Here is a 22,204-nt window from a genome sequence, read left to right on the forward strand (position 1 = left end):
GCTTTAAATTCTACAAAGGTGTGAGCCCATTAAATGTGGAGAGCAGGAGTCGCAGTATTGAGATACCTATAGAAGTGATGCTGGGACGTGAGCGACCTGTTGGTTTATCTTTTGAAATTAAAGCATGTGTGGGCACAGCTTCTGTAGGTGGATGAGGGAAGAAAGGGAGGCCAAAGGAGATGTGATTCTTCTGAGATTTGAAGGTGGCTCCAAAGTGAAGTGACTTCGTAGAAACAGATGTGTGGTAGCACTGTATTCTAGTACTGCTTGTATCGTTCGCATCCTGCATATAGGATCATAGAATCATAGAATGCTTTGGGTTGGAAGGGACCTCAAAGATCATCTAGTTCCAACCCCCCTGCCATGGGCAGGGACACCCTCCACTACACCAGGTTGCCCAAAGCCTCATCCAACCTGGCCTTGAACACTGCCAGGGATGGGGCACCTACAACTTCTCTGGGCAGTTTTGGTCTCCCAGACTATCATTCTGGCTCTTTTCACCACAAGTGATTATTTGAAAACCAAAGGTTCCTTGAAATTGTTATGCAGTCACAACTCAGCTTAATTTTGTTACAGAGTATGCACAGCTCCCAGCTGCCTTCCAGATATTTTCAAACAAAGACTTACTATTTTGCATATATGCTTGCTACAAGATTATCATTTAGCCTTGCTTGGCACAATTGGTTCAGAGGAAAGGGTAAAACAGAGATTTCCTATACTGGTTTCTGCAGGAGGCTCTGAAGCAGAGTGGTTTTCCACTGTTTACTTAAGAACAGGCCTTTGGATTAGCTGGCTTTGACCCAGGCCTTGGAGTTCTCCCTCTTAACATTGGCATAATAGATAAAGCACTTCAGATATGTTCTTGCTCGATTTTCAGGAAGCAAATTCTCACTGAACCCTCTAGGAAGGTACGCTTCCCTAAAATACTTCCCAACTGGGGTGGTCCAGCCTTGGCAGTTGTGGTGGCCAGATCTGGATTGTAGGACCTTCTGGGTGGGTTGCCCCTTTCTTGTGTGAGCTGCTGCCTTTCTCCTGGCAGCAGCTGCTGTAGCAACAGCTGCGTCCCAGCTGTGTGTGCTGGGTTCAGGAGGAAGTGTTTAGTTGTTCAAGCAGAGTTTACTGCTGAAATCAGTATTCCTTATCTCCTTTGGAGAACGGTAGCTGTGGGTGGGAATCAACTCATACTTCAATACTTGGACTGTACTCCTCTTGGCATTTGCATCAAATGTAGTGCATCTGGCCATGGCACGTAACAAGAGGAACTTTCTAGTCGGCTTCTAAAGTAACCTAGAAAGGAAGGTGAATTCAAAAGATCGAGGACTGATGGTTTAGCATAACGCATACCAAAATCTCTAGACCAGCTGAATTCAGCTGTTTGCATTGATTCAGTTGGTGATGAGTTGCACATAGGCACGCGTGGCGAATAACTAGGAACATGCAGTCAGAGGAGAGCATGTGAATGTTCTGCCCTCAGAAACCAGAAGAGGTGCTGAGTGAAGTTTATGCCCGTGCTTTGTAACTGTAACACAGAAATTACCAATAATAACATCTGAAAGTAAGTGCTAGTAAAAGGTGAGCTGCTTAGGAAATTTTGGCAATCAGTAACTAGAACCAGTTGCAATTGAAAATAAATAATCTTCCCTGGATGTTGATTTCCTTTGCTTTCTTCATCTCCATCTGAGATACCTTTTTTCCCCCCCCAAAGGAAGAGCTGAACATGTTGAAAAAGGTATTTCAAATGTTTCTTTCTGATCTTTTCAAGTTGTCTTTTTGGATATTACAAAGCGATTCCATTTCAAGACTGTGCAAAGAAATATGTGGCCTTTTGAAGTTACAAGAAAGGGCTGCTAGATTTCATCCCGAGTGTCCTGGTTCAATCATGTCCTTTCTGACATCCTATGCAGTATTCCCTGAGACCTTTTAAGAACAGACACCCAAAATAGCTGCATAGTTGTTTCTTTTTCATTGCTTGTTCAGTTCCACTTTTATAATACTACTCTCTGTGTGTTGCTTTTAGGTCAGGATGAGTTCATTCCCTAAAGGAAAATGGATCAGTTGAACATAAATTGCAGGTGCTCTGAACACTGGTTAGCTTGAGGCCGACCCTGGAAACTGCTCTTCCAGCTCAGTTCCTGTAGCTTTCCCATCATTGAACACAAGTGGCTGAGTGAAGCTGGAAAGAGGAATTTAACATAGAAGCAAGCCAGACTGGTAAATCATCTGTTAGTTCTGCTGTCTGGAAACTGAGGCAGGAGTCAGATTTCATTTTCCGCTTCATGTGGCAAGCATCGGTCGGTGCACCAGTGATGTTTAAGGGCAGGTCAGCAAGGCAGTGCCTGTTTTCAGTCTTTTGGTGTTTTGGGATGCTGCATTTCCACATCGCCTTCCTTTGTTAAAAAAAACGAAAATAAAACACTGCCTGAGGGAACGTACAAACACATGTACAGGGTCTCTCTGGAGGAGGAAGTGGTCAGCAGACCTTTTCCACCTGTAATCAAAAGCAAGGCTGCAGCTGACAGGGTGGGTACAGCTCTGCTAGGGAAAAATGAGCATTTGCTACCTATAGCTGTAAGTGGTTCAAGTAAGTAGACACAAAACCCCTCGTCTCTATTCTTCAAAATGCTTACTCTACCCCAAAGGGTTGCTGCTAAGCAGTGATGAGCATACCAGATGATCTTCTGCTAAGTCCTTTTTAGTTAATGATACGAATTTAACCTCTGGAAGGCATTAGCTTGCCTGTACCATTAACCACTTGGTGACTGGAGACATCCTGAGCATGTCTCACACACGTTCTGGCATTTATTGATATCCTCCTTATAGTGGTGTTGAAATGGGATGATTTTATAGAGAGTGAGTATTAAAAAAACATGCAAGTACTGGAATCATCAGCAGATGTGTGTGATATTTTGAGTAAATTTTACACAAATTGGAAAGAGCTTTACTTGCCATGATCTCAGATCAAATGTCCATCCATAGCCTTCAATAATTTGGGGACTTCTGTCACTTCTGATCCAGGGAAATAACGCTACCACCTTTCTAAGAGTTTGTTAAAAACACATTTGTAATCTAACCTTTCCTTTTTTTTTTTCACGTGATAATAGATTAGATAGGTTCTTAACCTCTTGTTTTACACGTATTGTAACTTCTCTTGGATATTGCACTGGCAGTTTTATGAGCCAAGGCCAAAAAACTCCGCTTGCTAGACTTGAGCAATCAGGAGGGAATGGATGATGAAAAACTAACAATGTTTTACTCATCTACGACTCATTTTTCTTCACTCAGATTTCTTCACAGAATATCTAGTGAGTAGATATTAACAAAGAGAGTAATAAAAAGCACTTTCAGTCCTCATAAATTGATATGTGCTGGTGAGGTCAAGAATAAATATTGGAAAGGTTAGGACGTGTAGAGAGCTGCCTTCCCGTGTTGTGACGCTCAGAGCCAGATTGGGATTTTTTTCAATTGCCATTTTGAAAGCAATTAGGAGGCATTTCTGTGGCTGCACAGGAGGCTTTGTGCTGGCTGGGCACGTGGTCAGCTTTTTCTTAGTGGCTACAGTAGGTCAGGTAGCATGCTGAAAAAGAAGTCCTTCTCAGTGGATCAGGGCTGTTATACTATTCTGGTTGGGACAAACATTTTTTAAAGACATCTCAGAGCCCAGGGGGTTCAAGCTATTTGCTCATCTGCAGCAGGATCGCAAGACCACACTGTTGGACGAGTCTTCATGTCTACATTGGTGAGATACTGGAGGTTCCCTAAAGAGAGGAGTCCCAGCCAGAGGGAAGGTTTGGCGTCGGGAGCTCTTGGCTCTGGTTTTGAGATAACAGGGACCTGCTGACGATGCCATCTTAGTTGTTAGTGTTCTTTCACCCTTCGGGATGACAGCTTTCTTCCAGGTCACAGCTGATGGAGTACGTCTGTCACTTCATCCGTGTCCTCTCTGAGTGCCGTCTACGCTGAGACAAGTGCAGATAGAGCACTATGTGTGTCCTCAGCTCCTGCCAGGGAACAGTCTCCTATGTCAGCAGGATTGATTTAACCTAGTAAGAAACAGTGGGCTGGAGGGACCATGGAAAGATGACTTTGTTTTCCTCAGATGAACTTGGTGGTTCGTGTTTTGCTTGGACGGGGTAGTAAAAAGTTTCTGAAGAAAAAAAAGTTGATACAGTTGGAAAACAGTATAATGTAGGCCTTTGGTATCGCTTGATAAAGCTGAGACAGTTAGGTTATCAAAGAGAAGCCAGAGACTTTGCAAAAGCTTAAAGTCGTCATAGATCTTCAGTTATTTTACTGATTAATTAAGTTACCTAAGAAATTCTGTATGAATTAGCAGTCTTTTGGAAAAGCACGGGAATACTGCAGAGAAAGTATTTGTAAAATGAATTTACTTGTAGAGTTTCCTGCAGTGTTGCCTCGGTACTACACATCTGTCAAGACAAAATGAGATTTGAGGGCTGATAACACTTAGGTGGGGACACTATTGTGCCCTAAGGACAGACTTGTAATTTCGTTTATCATCAGGCAGACTATAATTGCTATGTTTGCCTCTGATTAAAAGAACAGGTCAGAAAATAAATGAATTATACTCTGTATGCATGTCGTAAGAACACTTCAAAACACCTACAGACTTCACGTTCCCTGTTTTTTCATCTTTGTGCTTACTCAGTAGATCTGTGTAGCTTGCTTCTCATCAGCAAGGAGCTGCTGTGTGGGACTTGCTAAGAACAGAGTGCGGGAAAGGTTTTGAGTACACACCTTTCTGAGCTCCATAATGAGTGGTAAGTACATGTCCAATCTCTGATTTGGGGAGAAAGAGGATTTCTATGTGGCTCAGATGAGGGGTACCTGTGGTCACTGAACTAGGAGGAACATAGAGAAGGAAGGAGTTGTACTCCTGGAATAGGTGAGCATTTCAGAAGGGTGTTAGAGCCTGCCCAAGAGTGAATTTGATGAGCTGAGCCCGGATGCAGAAGACCCTTGCCATTCTTACCTGAAGGCTGTATCAGCCTCCAGGAAGGCTTCTTGGAAGAGAGATGATTAACCATTATTAAGGACAAACGTAGGAAGCCCATGAAATCTGTAGTGGGCTAGTATGCCTCTGGAGCCTTACATGTTAGGGTAACTGGGAATCAAGATCCTCTTTACTAAATGATTTCTGTATTTATCTTCACAGTGCCCTTTATAGCTGAAGCATATAATTATTTTATCTTGTTTGTGTTTTGTGGCAACATGTTGAAAAATGGCCGAGTTTTGCATATGAAGCCTGTGGCCTTTCTGGGTATTTAGACTTTCTCTCCTGTGGTTGGCGTAGTTCCATAGCCCTCAGCTCATCCTTCTTCTTTTGGAAAGATGGGTTTATTTGTCAATGATCTACCTGTTATTGGTGGGTAAGATCTCAAAAGGGAGAGAGACCAAGTTAGTATATAAGCATTTGGTAAGTTTTTTCCTTAAAGAAGGTGGGAGGAGAAGGGAATGGTGCTGGGAAAGAAAACTCTTGTCGGGGGAAAAAAAAAATTCTCATTGGTTTTGACAGAGCAGCTCTCAGAATTACCGGATTGTCTTCAGCTGTTGATCTCAGTGTTTATTTTCAGTAACTTTTTTTTATGAAGGAGGAGCCGGTGTTCCCCAGCTCAAGAATGTCAGCTTCGTTACGCAGCAGCACGTCCCTTGGCGAGCGTTGTGTCCAGAGCCCTGGGACTCACACTGGCTAGCCAGCTGGCTATCCGCACCTGGGCTGAGCAGGGACAGCTTTCAGCCAAGGCTGGAGGGAGATGTGAACTCATGTTTCCAGCCTGTGGAGGTGGTTCAGATGGTGATTCTGCTGTCACATCTGTTTATGTAGCCCATAAACGTGTAGGGAGGGCCTGTCCAGCATGGAAGAGAGGGTTCAAGTGTCTTTAAAAAAATCATCCTTATGCTTCCTTTTGCTTTCAAAGATTAGAAAACAAGCCAGAATAAGTTTTCAGTATCTTCGCTTTTTCTATAAAACATTAATGAAGCAAGGACCATGATCTTCAGAGAGCAGAGGGTTTTTTACCAGTGAGCACAGTCAGTAAGGAAAGCCAATAAAAATGTCCTCCCTCACCTTCAGTGTTTGGAAGATAAAGAGGACTTTTGGCTGTTTGTGTTATCCAAGCTGACCCAGTTGCATGCTTTCAGAATGACGGTGCTACTGATCGGAGTTATGCATCTCTAATACTTGTCGGTTGCTATTGCGCTTCTGGAAAGGCCCGTTAAGTCTGTATTTGCTTCCTGAAACACAGTGGAATCTAATGAAAAGCGTCATTGTTTTGAAAGACCATGATCTGCTGCCAAAAGAGCTACTGTTGTATAATCTTTAATAGCAGGTTCGAGTGGCGGTTGCTCCTTGGTTTGAAGTCGGTATGTGGAAGGATGGCTTTCCAGTTCTCTCTCCGGGGATGGCACGTCTCGTCTTGTTCTCTCTGTTTGGGAACTGTAACTCACACAGAGGTGTTCAGCTGTCCTGAGTTGGGAACAGATCCTTGCACAGGTTTGAACACCAAGAGTGTTACTTAGAGGTGACAAGCTGAAAGGGACAGAAGAAACCAGCAGTCTCCTTTGAGAGGGGGGAGCAATGCTCTGGCTGCTGAGTGCCAGGAGTTATATTTGTCTATTCTTGCCAGAAAGTTTATTTGTTGCTAAAAATGCTTCAGATTGTTCTGATGTAAAAGAACAGAATTGCAATAGAAAAGTTTTATCTTGACTTTCCTTTCTGATGTGCAGAATTCAGCGTGTTCACTTCCGTGCTGACATTTCTGCCTTTTGTGCTGTTTGTGTTAACCCACAGCTCGGCTAGCACACTGTCATGCTTCATCTTTTTAGCAATGATAGTAGTATTTGCAGATATCAGTCAAACATTGAAATCCTGTTGTGGTAGGCATTTGCATCAAAGCTTACCTCCCGGTTTTCAGCTAAAGGAAATACATAGGAACTCTTAAATATTTTCTTTAGGGTAGACTGTATTACAGCAGAAGGATCAAATTCATCTCTAGTTGTTAATTTTTCAAGACTCCGCGCAACCAGAATTGCTTACGGGGAGAGCAGTGTGGGCAAAATATTTGAATTATCTCACGGGTTTCTTACTGGAATTTAACAGCTGGAAACAAAAAGCAGTGAGAACAACATCGTCTTAGCCAGGTCCATGCTTGCTATTGGCAGGCGCTCAGTTGGACAGCAGTTTGGGAACCTCTGCAGCAGAGGTTGCTGCAGGCTGCTGAAGAGCTTTTCCCAAGGAAGCGAGTTTCCCAAGGCCTTTGGGGTGCACAGTTCCTGCTGGTGTTGGCTCAGAAAAGCTTTTGTTTGTCCATTCACCTTCTCTCCAGGTGAAACCTCTCTCTGGAGCTTTCTTTCCAATATTGCTGGTGCCTCAGCCTCTTACTCACTGATACATTGGCTTATAAAGTGAGGAAGAGTGCCCTGAGGCATGATACTCCATTTGACTGACCTGCTCTGTAGCTCAGGCTGTCTGACTCTTCTGCATTAATTCTTGACTCTGTGAAAAAAGGCTGATTTAAGCATCAGTCCCCTCCCCTTCATTTAGAGCCCTCTGGTGATGGAAAAACTGCTTCAGAAATTTGTGAAATTGTTTGATAATTAACTGTCCTCCCTGTTAATGTTTTTTTGTGTGTGTGTGGATTTATTTAATTTCCAGTCATGGGCTCTGTTCTGTCATTGCTAGACTGAGAGCCCTCCACAGCCATGCTCCTTTCCTGTGCGTAAATGCTTCTAGACGATTTTCAAATCATCTGCAGAACTGCTCTCTACAAATTGGCAATCTTCCACTCCAGCCTTCCCCTCTGTCGCAGCTTTATTCCTTCCTCAATATAAACAGTATTGTTCTTGAATGGGTCTGGTGCTGGTTTTCCAGCAGTGTTTGTAGCAGTGACAGATAGGCACATGGAGACCTTCTTGCTAGCGTTGTATATCCAAGGATCATATTTGACCTGCAGTCGTAGCATTTCTTTGAGAGCTCATGTTTGCTGATTCTTCTCTGTGGCATAGCTCTTGCTTTTCTGGATCAAGTCTTGCATTCCTTAAGTGTGGTCGTCCTCTTTTTTCTCTAGCAGTGGGATGGAAACAGGACACACTAGACTTAGAGAAGTGGAGAACTAGCGTTACCTCTAACTGTTTGTGTAAGAAGCAGTATGTTGGAAACTACTAACTAAAATGGTAATTCTGCAGGAAATACTGAGAAGCACGAGCTGGATGGAAGCTAGAAAATGTGCTAATTAGCTCACTGGAGAATTTGTGATTCCTTTTTCAATGCTGTAAACTCAGTTACAGATAAATGTAATGGATGGTCTCATGGTATTCAAAGAGGGTCAGATTTGAGGTTTTCTCCTCAGAGTTGCACTGTGGATTTAGTAGTTTTCCAAATTGCTTTCTAACTGTGTAAAATTAATAATAATTAAATAATACTTAAAATATTTTAAATAACTAGTGCTCCTCGGAGTTCCTGAATGATTAAAACCTCTTGGATAGACGTGGATGGTCACGCAAAGAAGCTCCAAATGTATCTGTCTGGTTTTTAGTGCATCTAAAGCATTTGGGTCCTGGATCGTTACTGGAGCTCTATGCACTCTGCAGCCACTCTGTGGACATGGTTGTCAGTAGAAATAGTCTGATAAAAAAATCCATATAAAGTAAGCAGGGTTTTGTTAAATATATTTTACAACGTATTTGATATATTGCTATTACTTTAGCATCTGGCTTTATGACAGAGATAAAATTCAGCCTGAAATTAAATCAAATCCTATAATAAGCCGCACAAGTAGCATTCTTTCTTTTTATACCTTTCCCATCCAGAAATAACCCATAAGTTACCATCTCCTATCAGCCAGACCATAGTCAAATAAATGTGTGAGTGGGAATGCTTTACCAATTTCACTACAAGCACGCTCTTGGAAAAAGCAGCTTCATTGATGTCAGCACTGAGGTGGTGCCCAAGAGAAACAACTACCCCCTTCCTATGGGAGGACTCAAAGCCAATGTCGGAGATTGCAAGCTTGGAGGTAGGAGGTTTAGTACAATCTATGGAGCAAGGAGAGTGTTACCAATCTAATGTAATGCAATGGGTCTTTGTGTACTGCAAGTAGAATCCACTGTAATCTCAATACATACGTCTGGCTAACCTTAACAGGTTCTTAACTGCAGATCTCTACCTCTTTAATGCCTTGTAATGGGCGTACAGAATTTCTTAAAGCCAAACTCAAGTATTAATTATCGTGAGCTGAGAGTATGCTTTGAAGTGTTTCTTGGAAATAATTTAATATTCTTGTAGGAAGAGCAAATTTCGTCCTTCCTGCCATCATGAACCTGAAGCCTTGCTGTCAAAGAGGCGGCCACTCAGAAGTGGAAGTTCTTCAAGTGAAGAGCTTAACTTCAGGCACAAGGAGAAAAAAAAAAAAAAGATCAGTTTTCTGATTTAGGTCATCTACAAGCTTCACTGCATATGTTTGGAAACTGTGGGCTTTCCAGTGTTGCCGGAGATCTCAAGTCATGGACGTACTAATTTTCCAAAAGCATCACTAATTGAAAACACATTTTGGAAACAATTTGCTATTGACTATTGAGCAGAAGTGTTGGCAGTAAAACACAGAGTGGTTTGAATTGTCATCCCAGAGCTGTTGGGCAGAGGAACTGCACAAACTAACAGTTAAACCTAATGTGCAGGACTGCAATGCAGAATCAGATCAGAGCATCGTTCACATCCATGCAAATCCAGTGGCTTGGAGCGAGTCAGAAGCCTACTGCTTTGGGGCTTGTGTCATGTGTAAGTACCGGTAGTTCTCAGTCTTCAAGGATTTGTAGACGTGATCTAGATACTTAGTGTAACCGACACCTTGACCAAGACTGATTATATTTTTGTTTTCTAATTCTTCATTAATTGAATCCAGTGTTGTCATTTTCAGCACATTTCCTAGGTTTGCCGTCAGGTGAAGGTGACATAGCCTAAAATGCATTCAGCTAATTATTTTAGGATTCCTGAGGAGACTTTATCAGACTGGCTGGTTAAACACGTTCATTTCTGTTGTATATTCTGTAATGTTCCCTTTGGTTGCAAATTGAATGGAACATACTTCATTATCATCGAGGGATTAACATGCTGTCATCCTTTTTTTTTCAATGTAGAAATATTTCTTGAAGTATTCTACCCCTTCTGCTTTATTCCTCATCTCTGTTCAGTAATGCCTCTGCTCCCTTATCATTCCATCACATTTATCGTGTTCCTTAACTTAAAAAATTTCCTTTTTATTGTCCTTAGCTCTGCAAAAGTGGGAGCTCTGCTGAATTTTGCAAGTTGGTTTATCACAAGACTCTCTTCTTTTTGCATTGCACAGATAGGAGCTAAAGGAGTAGTTTGTCCTGTTTCCCAATGTGTTTTGATGGTACTCCTGGATTCTGTGATCATAATGACTTCTGTACATCTGGGACCTGTATTCTGGGTTAACAGAACGTTAAAATGTGGGCTGGTTAGTCCCCCACCCATTCTCTCTGCACTGTGCTTCCCAAACAGAGTGTGAGCAGAGATTTCGGTATTTAGCTCATGTGAATAGTTCTCCTGGGTTTCAGAAATGCCACTTTACAGACTTTTTTTTCTCATTAGTTGGCATTTTTAGTTCTAGAGAGTCCATGTCACCTTGTCTTCTAGCAGCCCTAAGAGGTCTCATCTTTGTCTCTTGCCTGCCATGTTCCTTCAGTGAGTTTGTGACACATAAAGTTGGACCTTGTGGAGTGTTTGAGGGCTCTTCCCACCCAGACACTAGCTGAGTTGAGTCACCCCTTGGCTGAGATGGGAGCCTGCACAGAAAGGACTTTCCGGGGAGGCAGCCATCAAAGGGCCGGAACATTATGGGAAGAAGAGTAACTACTGGTATTTACCTGTGAACTGATTCACTGCCTTTGCGCAGAGCTTTGGGGTGGGCATGGTGGGTGAGATCAAGCACAGTGCCTGAGTGGTCATGTTGAAGAGGAGGCTGAAATGGTTGTACAGCCAACAAGTAAATAGCTTGGGAGTATGAAAGCAACACGGGAGAGCCGGGGGTGAATGCAGGGTTTGAATAGGGAGCAGAAGTCAGATGGTGTTCAGGAATGTGTAGAGCTTGCTGAAGGGGTATCAGTCTAGGTAGTATTCCTACTGTGCAGTTTCAAGCAGGGCACATATATCAAGGCATGCTTATATTTATGAAGCTGGCAATGTTAAGCATGAAATTATATTTAATATACTTTTTAGCTGACCTCTCAGTGTCTTCCAGTTGATGCTAAGTATTAAAATTTGAATTTGTGTTAAAATACACTGCATCTTCCTTTCATAGTATATCTCTGTGATTCATCTTGACAGCGGTAGGAACTCCGACTAGTTATTAGCACGGAGACTGAAGAGTTAGTACTTCTGCATTTGATTCCCTCTTGCTCTTTGTCATTACCATCTCGGTGTGCCGCTAAGCTTAGCTGACAAAACAAGGACAAGCACCTTTTGATGCCCCCAAATGCATGATGTGAATGAGAGTTTGTGCAGTGCTTTGGGATGGCAGGCGTCAGAATGGCGGTGTGGGGTGAGGCCGGCAGCCTGCCCAGCCCCTGGGCGCACAGTGGCAAATGCTATGGAGGGGAATGGCACAGTGCTGGCCACGTTCTGCAGTCCGTCCCAGGGTGTCAGAGGATCAGAAGACATGATGCTAACCTGAGTGGGTTTCACCTCTTCTGGTACTAGCTGTCCCAAGTGTCTGGCCTTGGCGGAGGGAGAGGGACGCTCCTGGAAAGTGAGTCATTCACTTTTCTTAACCACCCTTACATGGACAGTCCTCTCAGCTGCAGAAGAAAACGTACTTACTGTTTGTGAGGCCACGCCATGACCTGGGCCATGAATTTGATCCGAGTTTTGAACAAACCAACCCCAATCCTGCTGCACGCCCTTCTTCTCTTTCTCAGGATTTTAACGTGGTTCATTCCTCCCTTGCTGAGACTCCACAAAGCCACCTGAAATGGAGCAGCGTGGCAGTGGGGAGCTGAGAAGTGCTCCAGACTCAGCAAGGGAACCACGAGACTTGTCTGTACATCCACAGCCTCTAACTGGATGCAGAGCTTCTAAGTAGCTAACGTTAAGTGTGGTGATTTTCCTCTCTGTTTGCTTTCTCCTGTGCACATACGTGTGTGGGTCGTACTGACAAGGTATTAAGGATTCTTGAAGCAGAACGTGTGAGAAGAGGCGGATGTAGTGCATGGCAAAGCAACGCGAGTATGCTACAACCTTGGGATTGGGTAGTGATGCTTTTGTGTTCTGCTATATAAGCTCTCGGAGAATATCCTGGAAAAAGTGGGATTGTCACTGCTGTTTTGTTCGTCTCTACGTTTTGGTGTGTGTGCCTCTGATTTAGCGTTGCATCATCAAAGCATTAAAACAAACTCGGAAAAAAATACAGGCAGTGCATTTAACCTGAACACATCAAATGTTATCAGGTGCAGAAATTTCTAACTATTTGTTGGCCAAAAAGGGTAAGAAAAATCATAGTAAAACTTGAAGGGTAATGGTTCCGGAAATGTTATTTTATATGTATGAGTACTTGAAAAAAAATACAGTATGTATAATACTTGAAATCAGCCAAAACCTGACAAAAGAAACAAATGGACTTATTTCGAAATAATGTGCTAAAAATCTCATGTTCTTTTGGGCCAGAGTGTATGTGCTGAATAGTAGCTCTGTATCAAAGCTTTGAAGCTGAGATTTTAAATACTTTTTCAAAATTAACCCTGTACCATAAATGCTATCAGATGCTTAATTAAGACTGCACTAGCAAGGAGCATGTTTGCAATAAATTATGGGGAAATATTCTGACATGCTTTATCTATGTAAAGATTTCTATTTTTATGTGAACTATTTACAGATTATTGATCTCAAAAATAGATTTGTAACTAAAGAAAGATGCATCGTATTTCAGTTGCTCGGAGTTGAGAATCTTGCTTGGCTGGCTGCCCGCTCTCTTAGATGTTTATTCCAGTGGCTTACAAGTGTATGGAGTGATTCAATCCTTCTTATTTTTCTCTCTCTATTTGGAAGAAGGAATTTGTATTTCAGCATCAGGTCTCATATCTCTTGCCAATGCAGGTAGGCTGTTTTTTACACCTTTGAAGCATCAGAACAATTTAGTTGAAATCCGTGAGACTTTCTGTGCGAGTTTTGAGTGGGGAACATCCGTCACAGTATCTTTTGTCAGTAACTGTTTTATTTCAGAGCAGTAAGCTATTTGCACAGTGCCAGTGGAGCCTGCTAAGCCGTACGAGTGGCTTTGAGTTCATGTAATACAAAACTTCAGCACAAGATTTTTAAAATTTTATACTCTGCGAACATTAAAAGAAAGATTTTAATAAATACATCAAGGCAAAGTCTGAAGATAGAGGTAATGTCTTTTCTTAGAGCAACTGATAGAGTTTGAAAACTTAGACAAGCTTGTGTGCCCAAGCACTTGTCTGTTTTTTCCAGCCATACCAGTTGGTCTAATAAAAGATATTGCCTCTGTCTACAAACCTTGTCCTGCCTGTGAACTCTGGTCATCATAGCTACATCAAAATACTGCTGGAATGTTAAAATAATTCAGGCCTTTCTCGCTTAACTATGGAAACTCATAATCTTTTTTGGTTTCCTCAGGTCTCAGCTTTTTGAGTCCCAGCACACACAGAATGATGCATTCTGGTTTCTCCTACTGTAGAGGAGAGTTTATCACATAGGAGCTCAAACTGCTTCACTGATTCCTCATTTTAGAAAGGATGTTATTGAAGCTAACCTGCTAAAGTTCTTCCGCCATCTGGGTTTTAGGATATTTTGTAGGTGAACTATCAGATGTCTGGCATGGATGGCTGTTGGGAGCAGTCCTATCCTAATACCCGTGTCAGCATCTCTGATGTGGTGTGATGGTGATGGGAAGCAGATGAAGGGGGAAGAAGAGGCTGGCAGAACGGAACGTCTCTGGCTTTGGCTGTGGGTGTAAATCTTTGAACCTTGCTATGTGTCAGGCTGGGTAAGCAGAATAGTGTAGCCCTTCTAAATGGCAGGAAGCTTGGACTTGGACTTGTTTCAGCTGGAAGACCTAGACTCAGACCTGTCTAAGAGCCTTAAGACCAGCCATGCAACAGTTTTTCTGGAGCTATTTAACTTGCCTATTAGAGGCCTTGAGTGTGTATGTCTTTTAGATGTGAATCTGTAGCTCTAGGTTAGTAGCTTTAAAATAGCTCCAGGTAAGACCAAGGTGGTGATGATGTGGACCATCTTGAAATGTCCATGGGGCAGATAATTTTCCACCCTCTGGGGACACAACCCCTTTCTGTAGTTTGCAGCCTTGGAGTCACACCAGACCCTTCACTGTGCTGCATGTCTCTCGGCTGTGGACCTGGAGCCTGTTGCTCCTGCAGGGGCACTGCTCTGGAGCGTTGCTGCAGGCAGCGCCCTGCCTTTGAAGCAGAACAGGTCGATGCTTGCGGGCTCTTTAGTTCTGTGCCCTGTGCTGCCTTCCACCTGCCTTTAGGCATGGCTTAAATAGCTGGTAATTACTTATAAGCCCTTGGTGGCCGGGCCCGGGCTATTTTAGAAGCCACTTCTCCCTGCATGCCCTGTTGTGGAAGTTGGGGCTGGCTGGAATGGCCCATCGCCCTCTCACTGCAGTAACCTCCTCTCCTGGGTGTGTTGCAGGGAATTCGGCAGGGAGGGGAGAGCTCTCAGCTCTGGCATGCGGTCCCGTGGGCTGCCTGCCAGGGCCTAAATTTAGTGACCTTTAGGATGTGGCAGAAGACACATTTGTAAACCTTGGTTATAGTGACTGGGAGACAAGCAGAGAATGCTGGGGGAGGAAGGAATGTATTTTTTTACAGACAAGCTGTTTGCCATCCGTTTGATTTTTATGACCAGCAGCTAGTGGGGAGATAGACCAACAAATGCTGTGACAATTGCAACTGTTGCTCTTTAATCAAATTTAAAACTGAAAAATCATACAGATTTTCTTTAGGTGAGCGAGCATGCGTGTGACCGCCAAAAGCGCCTCGAGTTCTAACACTGGTTTGGACGCTTGCTCTACTCTCTACTTTGTGGGAAATCATCTAGTTTCCCTTCTGTAAAACGAGGGCAGTCATATTTTAAAGGTGTCTAGAAACGGTTGCTGTATCATTACTTGTGTAGCTTGTGGGTGGTTTTGTTTCTTTTAAGGAAGAGCAAACAAGCCAAGCCCTGTGGTCCAGCAGTTGTGTGGGTTACGCAAGAATGTGGTTTCATGTTGTACCTAATTTGGTATAACTGTGGGATGCGTCTCCCACCCCGTTCTTTGCACCGGCTCTAATGATAGCGCTGTGGCAGGTTGAGCTGGGTTCAGCCCACTGACCAGTGGCAAACTACCCAATTTTTGTCTGCTTTTGGTCAGTTAGTTTTGATGGGTGAGGACTTGGATTGCTGAGCTAAATTGACTCACCATGGGGCTGCGTCATCATCCCACCTGGTGCCAGGGACACAGCAGGACATGAGTCTGGCTGGAGGAGGGGGGCGAGCAGGATTACCCCAGTGTACTAATAACACAATTGGGAAAGATAACCCTATTTCCTCACTGCAGGACTTTCCTAATGAGAAGGACTGTCCGGTGGTTCGGTTTTGACAACCGGTACTTGTGAAGGGGTGCAGATGTTTGTGAAGATCTGCAGGTGATATCTGCATTGCTAGTGTTACAGGTTTGCAGTGCGTTCTTGCTCTGTCTGAACGTGTCTGACCTTCAGAGGACAAAAGGTCATCTTTCTACTTTCCTTCCAATTGTTTCTGCTAATTTAGCATCAGTTTGAAGCTTTGTCTTTGCTTAGAGATCAAATGGCCAGGGACAAGGCTCTTTATTTTTACTGCATGGTAAAATAAAAAGGTGGCAAGGTCAGTCCCACTGGGGTTTGTAGGGTTCACCCTGCCTAATTTATGTCGTGTCTAAAGGGTAGGTTTTCCGTCACCTATAGCTAATGCATATTAGTAACTCTAGGGTCAAAAAATATCCCTTTTCAGCAATGAAAACAAGGTCGCTGTTTCTAAATGCATTTTCACCACAATGGATAGGAATGTCTTTGCAGTTCCGACCATGTGGAAAAGCCTTCCTAGCTCTCTGTTTTAGCATGCTATCTCATCAAACATCTCAGAGGAAAGCATCTCACTTGACCTACAGACTCAGATCATTCCACTGGGTACTTTGCAAGACTTCCTGAGTGGCATTGCATCTCTTTGTACCAGGAAACAGACATCTTTCTGGTGAAACAAACCTTGAACTTAAGCAAGCTTTTCTCTCCTGCCTCTTTCAGAAATAAAGAAGCATTTGAAGATGACAACCTCATGGAGCGACCGACTCCAGAATGCAGCAGATCTTCCTGCAAACATGGATGGACATGCTCTGAAAAAGTACCGCCGGGAAGCCTATCACCGGTAAGTTGTTTGTGTAGCTCCAAAACTGAAGTGCTGAGACAGAGGGAAATAAACTAAGCATAAACCCCACATTTCTTGGTTTTCGCTTGTTGGTAAAACAGAAAGATCGTTCTCACCTTCCTTGCAGAAGTGTTTGTAGAAGAGAACTTAGAAGACAGCACAGTATTGGCCTGCAGGAATTTATGAACAGTAGAGTTGAGATACATGTACTAGAGCGAGTGAGAGTATGTTTTCTTAATGCAATCAAAAGATTAATCAAAGTTAGATTTTGGGGTAGAAGCTTTCAAGTCAAGAAATACTCAGTGGCATAAGTGTTATAGTAATTATTGAAGTGCATACCGGGAGGGGATAGCCTAAGACTCTGGAATGCACAAATAAGGATAAGGAGGAGATCAAATGGGATCAGAAATTAAGTACTTGAGAATCGTATCTAGTATGATTAATTGTGTGCACCACAGGAGTGTGAAGATTTGAGCCTCCTTTTATGTGGCAGAGGTGCCTAAAACCATCTTTGCTGTAAAACAATTACAGCCTAAATAAACAAGATAGAGTATGGAATAAAAGAAATGTTATCACTCTCTTTTTATAGTTTGGGAATCAAAGTATAGACGCTAGATTGTTTTCACAAGTTCACATTGGAGGTTTTGTTGAGCCAAGAATTTAGCCCACAGCTCCCAAGGTTTCCAGTGTAGAGCATAAAAGATGAATGCAGTCTGTATCCTTATCAGATGTCTGGATTGTTACAGAGTTAAAAACAACAGCATCGAGTAATTGTGAGTATTCTGTTTGTGGGAGGTGTATCTTCAAAGTTTAGCTTGTTTAATTTGAGAAGTCACGCAGTATGGTGATCAGAGTATATTCAGCAGGAGTTGGGGAGATGTATGTCTGATACAGAAACAGGAAAAGAAGTCAAGTTTCCCAACCTCATGCTTAAATGCCACATTGCATTTGTGATTCATGTACGGTGATATTTCTGAGGAAGTGTTTTGGAAGTGTTAGATATCTTTTGATTCTCCAAATGGAATCTAATTAGAGAAAAACGCCTTAGCATCATATGATAGGCCAGGCTGTGCAAGCTGCAATGTCTAAGGCTAAGTGCTGGATCCTGTGATGCTTTCCAAGTTCCAGTGAATATGTTGGGGCGCATGTCTTAAGTGGTGACATTATTTGAATCTCCCTGTGTCAGCTGGTTTGTCAGATATGGAAATGTCTAATGAATGTAACTATATGTCTAATGAATGTAACTATAGATGGTGGGGAGGTAGGAGAAGGGCTCTTTACATTAGTGTTGGGTGATAGAACAAGAGGAAATGGGTATAAGCTTAGTCAGGGGAGATTCAGGTTGGATGTTAGGAGGTATTTCTTCTCTGAAAGGGTTGTCAGCCACTGGAATAGGCTGCCCAGGGAGGTGGTTGAGTCCCCATCCCTGGATGTGTTTAAGAATAGGGTGGATGATCTACTTAGCGATATGGTTTAATGGGGATTAGGGACGGTTGGACTCGATGATCTCTAAGGTCTTTTCCAACCTAGAAATCTATGAATCTATGAATCTATATATAGCTCATAAAAAGAGAGGGATTTTATACCATTCCCTGGCAAAAAATCTTCACCTTGTTGAAGTCATTGGCAAGTTTACCTTTGTGTCATAGTTTTACCTATGACTCTAGTTTTGTTACTCCTGATTTAGACTGACGGAAATGAAGTCACAGTAAGGCCTATTTTTTTTTTTCCTAAATATTTCCTCAACATTTGTTATGGTTAGGTGCTGACAATCTGCTAAGTGTTGTACAAGATCCAAAGGAAGCAGTACTTGTGCTTAAGAGCTCATACATTTAAGTCCTCATCATGTTTACCCTTACTCATGTAAGAAATCTTTACTTTCAGAAAGAATTTCCTTATGGAAGATGAGAGTGCACTCATATAAAGGAGGGTTTCCCACTAGGAGCTGGGATCTGGTAGTCCAAAATTAATCTGTGGTACAGTTTAAGTACCCCTTTTTAGAATCTAGAAATGTCTTATTCAAAACGTATTGAGCAGAATTATTGCTAGCAGTTCAGGTTTTCATGGAAAGCACAAAATTGGAAATACATTAAGGGGAGGCACATTTTTGTTTTGAAATACTGTCCTCTTTTAAAAAAGAGAGAGGGAGAGAATGAGAGAACCTGATGCCGAGACTGGAGTATAAATCTGTGCTATTAATGGCTTTGGTGTACCAATTTCATGGGAGTTATTTTGATAATCCAGTATTGTAAGAATCTGAAACAACCTCATTCCAGAGGCAGTGTTGTCAGATTTCTATTTCTGGTATTTTTTGTGATCTTGGTGTTAACAGATGTGATGCTACTTAAAAGTGCGGACCTAACATGATAGAGTAGGACTGAAGTTATTTCCCCTTGTTTTATATTATATTTTTTAGTATTTTAATAATTTTTCAGGTGTAGAATATGTGTGCTGGTTGCAGCCATCAATTCTAGGATGTAAATTTGTTTCAGTGAGGTCCAGGTATACTCTGACTCTTGGATATTGCTGAAGCACTGTCAATTTTATGAAAAAGAGACATATAAAAGACAAGGCATTCATTGTCAACGTTCTTTCTCTTCGTTCTTTTATCTTTGTTTTTCTTTCAGTTTCTCTATTTCTGTTTCTTTTTCTTCTTACTCTAGCAGCTGAAGAAAAAAACCTTGAAAGCATGGCTCTAACTTAGAAATAAAAATGATCAAAAAGAGCATTGAATTTAAAACTACTATTTTCTTTTAACTTAAAGCTGGTCCCAGTGACTTTATGGGCCCAATCTGGAAGGCTGGAGGAGCCTGACAAACTGAGCCATGTTTGCAGATGAGTGTAACTTCTGATACCAATGTCGGAAGCTCAGCTGGGCTCAAAGTCATTCATCGGGATTTTCTAAATGCTCCTAGTAATGCTTCGTTTTCTGAAGTGCAAAATTTTGAAAACTTGTTTCACTGTTTACTTCATGTTTACTTAAATATCAGTGGAGATACCTAGACCAATCGATTTAACTTTCTGGTTCTCATGAACTACGCCAGATTTGATATGATTGAATGGTAAATGTTGAAGCAGCGTCAAGCAAGGGGAAAAGTTTTCAATCTGAGCAAAATAATTTACCTTAAAAAATAAAAATAATGTTCTCATGGGCATGAAGCTTTTAAAAAACTTCGTAAAAAGAAGCTCTGAAGATGTCACTCTAATAGTCATATTTTGCTGTGATCTTTCATACTAGAACTGTCTTTTTTCAGGTGTTGCACTTCTTATTGTATCATACTTGATGGATGGATGTTCAACATATAATATTGTTGGCAGAAATCCCAGTTGCGACTGGTTTAACTGGTGTAATGCATACTGACTCAGAGAATTATGACTATATCATAATCATGTCTGAATGCTATAGGCAAGAATGTTCAAAATCAAATATTTATAGATGTTTTCCTCTTGTAGCTGTTTTCCTCCCAAAAGTTTTGCTTGGTGTTTGGATCAGTTTGTATAGCTGCTTAAGAAGTTAAGAGTATTGAGGTTACTGATGAAGTAAGCAAAACTCTCATATATGAATATGTACGTTATGCTGTAGGGTTCAAGGGTTGTAAAGCAACATCAAGAATCAGAAGAATCTGTAGGGGAGGAGAAGTGGTGGGGTTTTATCTTCAGAGTTTTTCTGATGACTTGAGCTAAGACTTTTGGTTAGCTAGTGTTACTATCAGCCACAAACCTCGTTATACAACATTGTTGGCGCCTGTCGGAGGTGAGGTCTGAAGATGAATTAATATAGAAGCTAGATGTTATTCATTCTCTAGCAGAGGTCACTGGTAAGAGGATACTGCATTGCTGTGCTATTGGCAACATACATTTTAATTCGGAAATAAAATGGATGTGTAGCTGTAAGGCGGCTTTTCCTTAGTGTGTGTGGTTGTGAGGCCGCCTCCCTCATGCGCTGCTTGTTGACTTTTCCGGGTAGAGGATAATCACTAGGTCATTTGTTCTGGAGGAGTACTGTCATTTAACGTGATTGTAATTAGGCAAGAACTAGGTTGACTCTGAGCCACCAAATTGCCCTAGTGTCTATTTTTTAACTTGGAGTGAGCACTTCTAGGCACCCTCTGGATTATCTCAAATAGCTCTTTAGAGTTTAAATAGCAACCACATCTAGTTAAAGCAAATAATGGAAAAAGTTGGTCTTCCATCCACTCTTGTTACTGACAGTTACCAAGATCCAGGAAACAGGTATTTGCATTTACTTTTATTCTGTGGTTTTGGCTTAAGAGGGCAGTAGGGCTGAGATGGCCTTTTTGTTAAACATACAGACTTTGGGACGCTTTTACCATTTTGCATCAAAGTAATTTGAGACTTCTCATCCTGAACGTGGGATTTCTGTTGTCGTTTTAGTTTTGTTTTCTTGCTTTGTTGTTTACTGTCTAGCGCAGGGGATATGTCACCGTGATTCCCAATCCTCATTCTCCTGCTGACCGGTCATATGGTACTGATTAAGTTGCTTTATATTTTTATGCTTCAGTTTGCTTTCAAAGCATCTTCTGGTGGTAATATGAGTTAAGTGATTTAAGCTGTTAATATACGCTGAGTTACTGGGTAAAAAATGGTATATACTTCAAAAATGACAAAGCAAAAGAATTACCAATTGGTTGTTTTGATTTCTAGGGTTAAAGATGTATTTTAGTTTGTTCAAATATGTAAACTCTGGGCTATTCACTGCCCATCTTGTTTCTTCACTTTATTGATTCTGGATCATCAGTGATTGCAAACAGGTGGCAATGTTATATAAACTAGGCTATGAGACTTGAAACCTTTTATCTATGTGGGTAGCTATAAATAAAGTCTCTTTAAAATGATCAGTTCATTGAGATGGCAAATGAGAAAAAAATCTTTACCGGTCTGAAAATACTCTTTTCATCAGACCTGTTCTGGTGGGTATTTTCATGTAACTGTAAATGAGGTAGCTCTGTAGGCACGACAGGCTACGGGCTGTCCTCGTACGTCTTTGTGCAGCCTCCTTGGACGCGCGCGGTGGCGTGTGTATCCCGGAGGGCAGCATGTGGCTCTCCGTATTTATTTTGTTTTAGTGCTTCGGACATTGGAGGGAGAAGGAGTGTTAAGGCGGCAGAATGGGAGAGCTTATGAGAAAGCAGAACGCTTGCCAAATTAATAATAAAGAAATTACATTGAAAATGTCCCATGATCCCTAGCTGTAATAGTTTCACAGAGCAGACGGGTGTTATTTTGGGATGGAATCCATATGTGAGCGTCTTGGCACTTCGCTGTTGCCTGGGAAGAAAACCCAAACAATGGAGACAAAAATGGCCAAGGCTATCTTCTTCCATCTGATTCCTGCTGAATTTCAGAGGGAAGTGCTCATAGTTGTGTTTCTGGATACAGCTTCATCAGACTTTTAAGTTCCAGTCGTAACCTGATTTTCCAGTTTTGTGCCACTATGATTGTGTAAGAACGGTTAGTCTTGTGAAATTACAGGGCACTGTGTTGGAAACATTACTAGAAGTGGCCAGAAAATTTTTCTGCCTTTCTTCTGTCTCCCCTGTCTGATACTGTTGCATCTGCCTAAGGTCATCTCAAGCCCAAACTCTATCTCTAAATACAATTACAAACATACTGACTTGTCAGAATATCCCTCTTCAGTTGAAAAAGGAATAAAATGGAACTCTGAGAATCTAACATTTTAACAGAAAAGGCCAAAATGGTATGATAAATAATAATATATGGAATGGTCAT

The 22,204-nt window shown here is 41.9% G+C and overlaps 1 protein-coding gene across 1 annotated transcript in view; it reads left to right on the forward strand.

The window, feature by feature from the left end:
* The window catches only part of NT5C2 (5'-nucleotidase, cytosolic II), a 61,666-nt gene that overhangs the window by 4,530 nt on the left and 34,932 nt on the right, over positions 1–22,204 (forward strand). Inside the window, exon 2 of the mRNA XM_086616277.1 lies at positions 16,333–16,453. Within this exon, the coding sequence (XP_086472403.1) occupies positions 16,353–16,453 (101 nt within the window). The 5' untranslated portion in view covers positions 16,333–16,352. The remainder of the gene's footprint in view (positions 1–16,332; positions 16,454–22,204) is intronic.

The sequence above is a fragment of the Tauraco erythrolophus genome, chromosome 9, assembly GCF_009769465.1.
Source record: "Tauraco erythrolophus isolate bTauEry1 chromosome 9, bTauEry1.pri, whole genome shotgun sequence".
NCBI lineage: Eukaryota > Metazoa > Chordata > Aves > Musophagiformes > Musophagidae > Tauraco > Tauraco erythrolophus.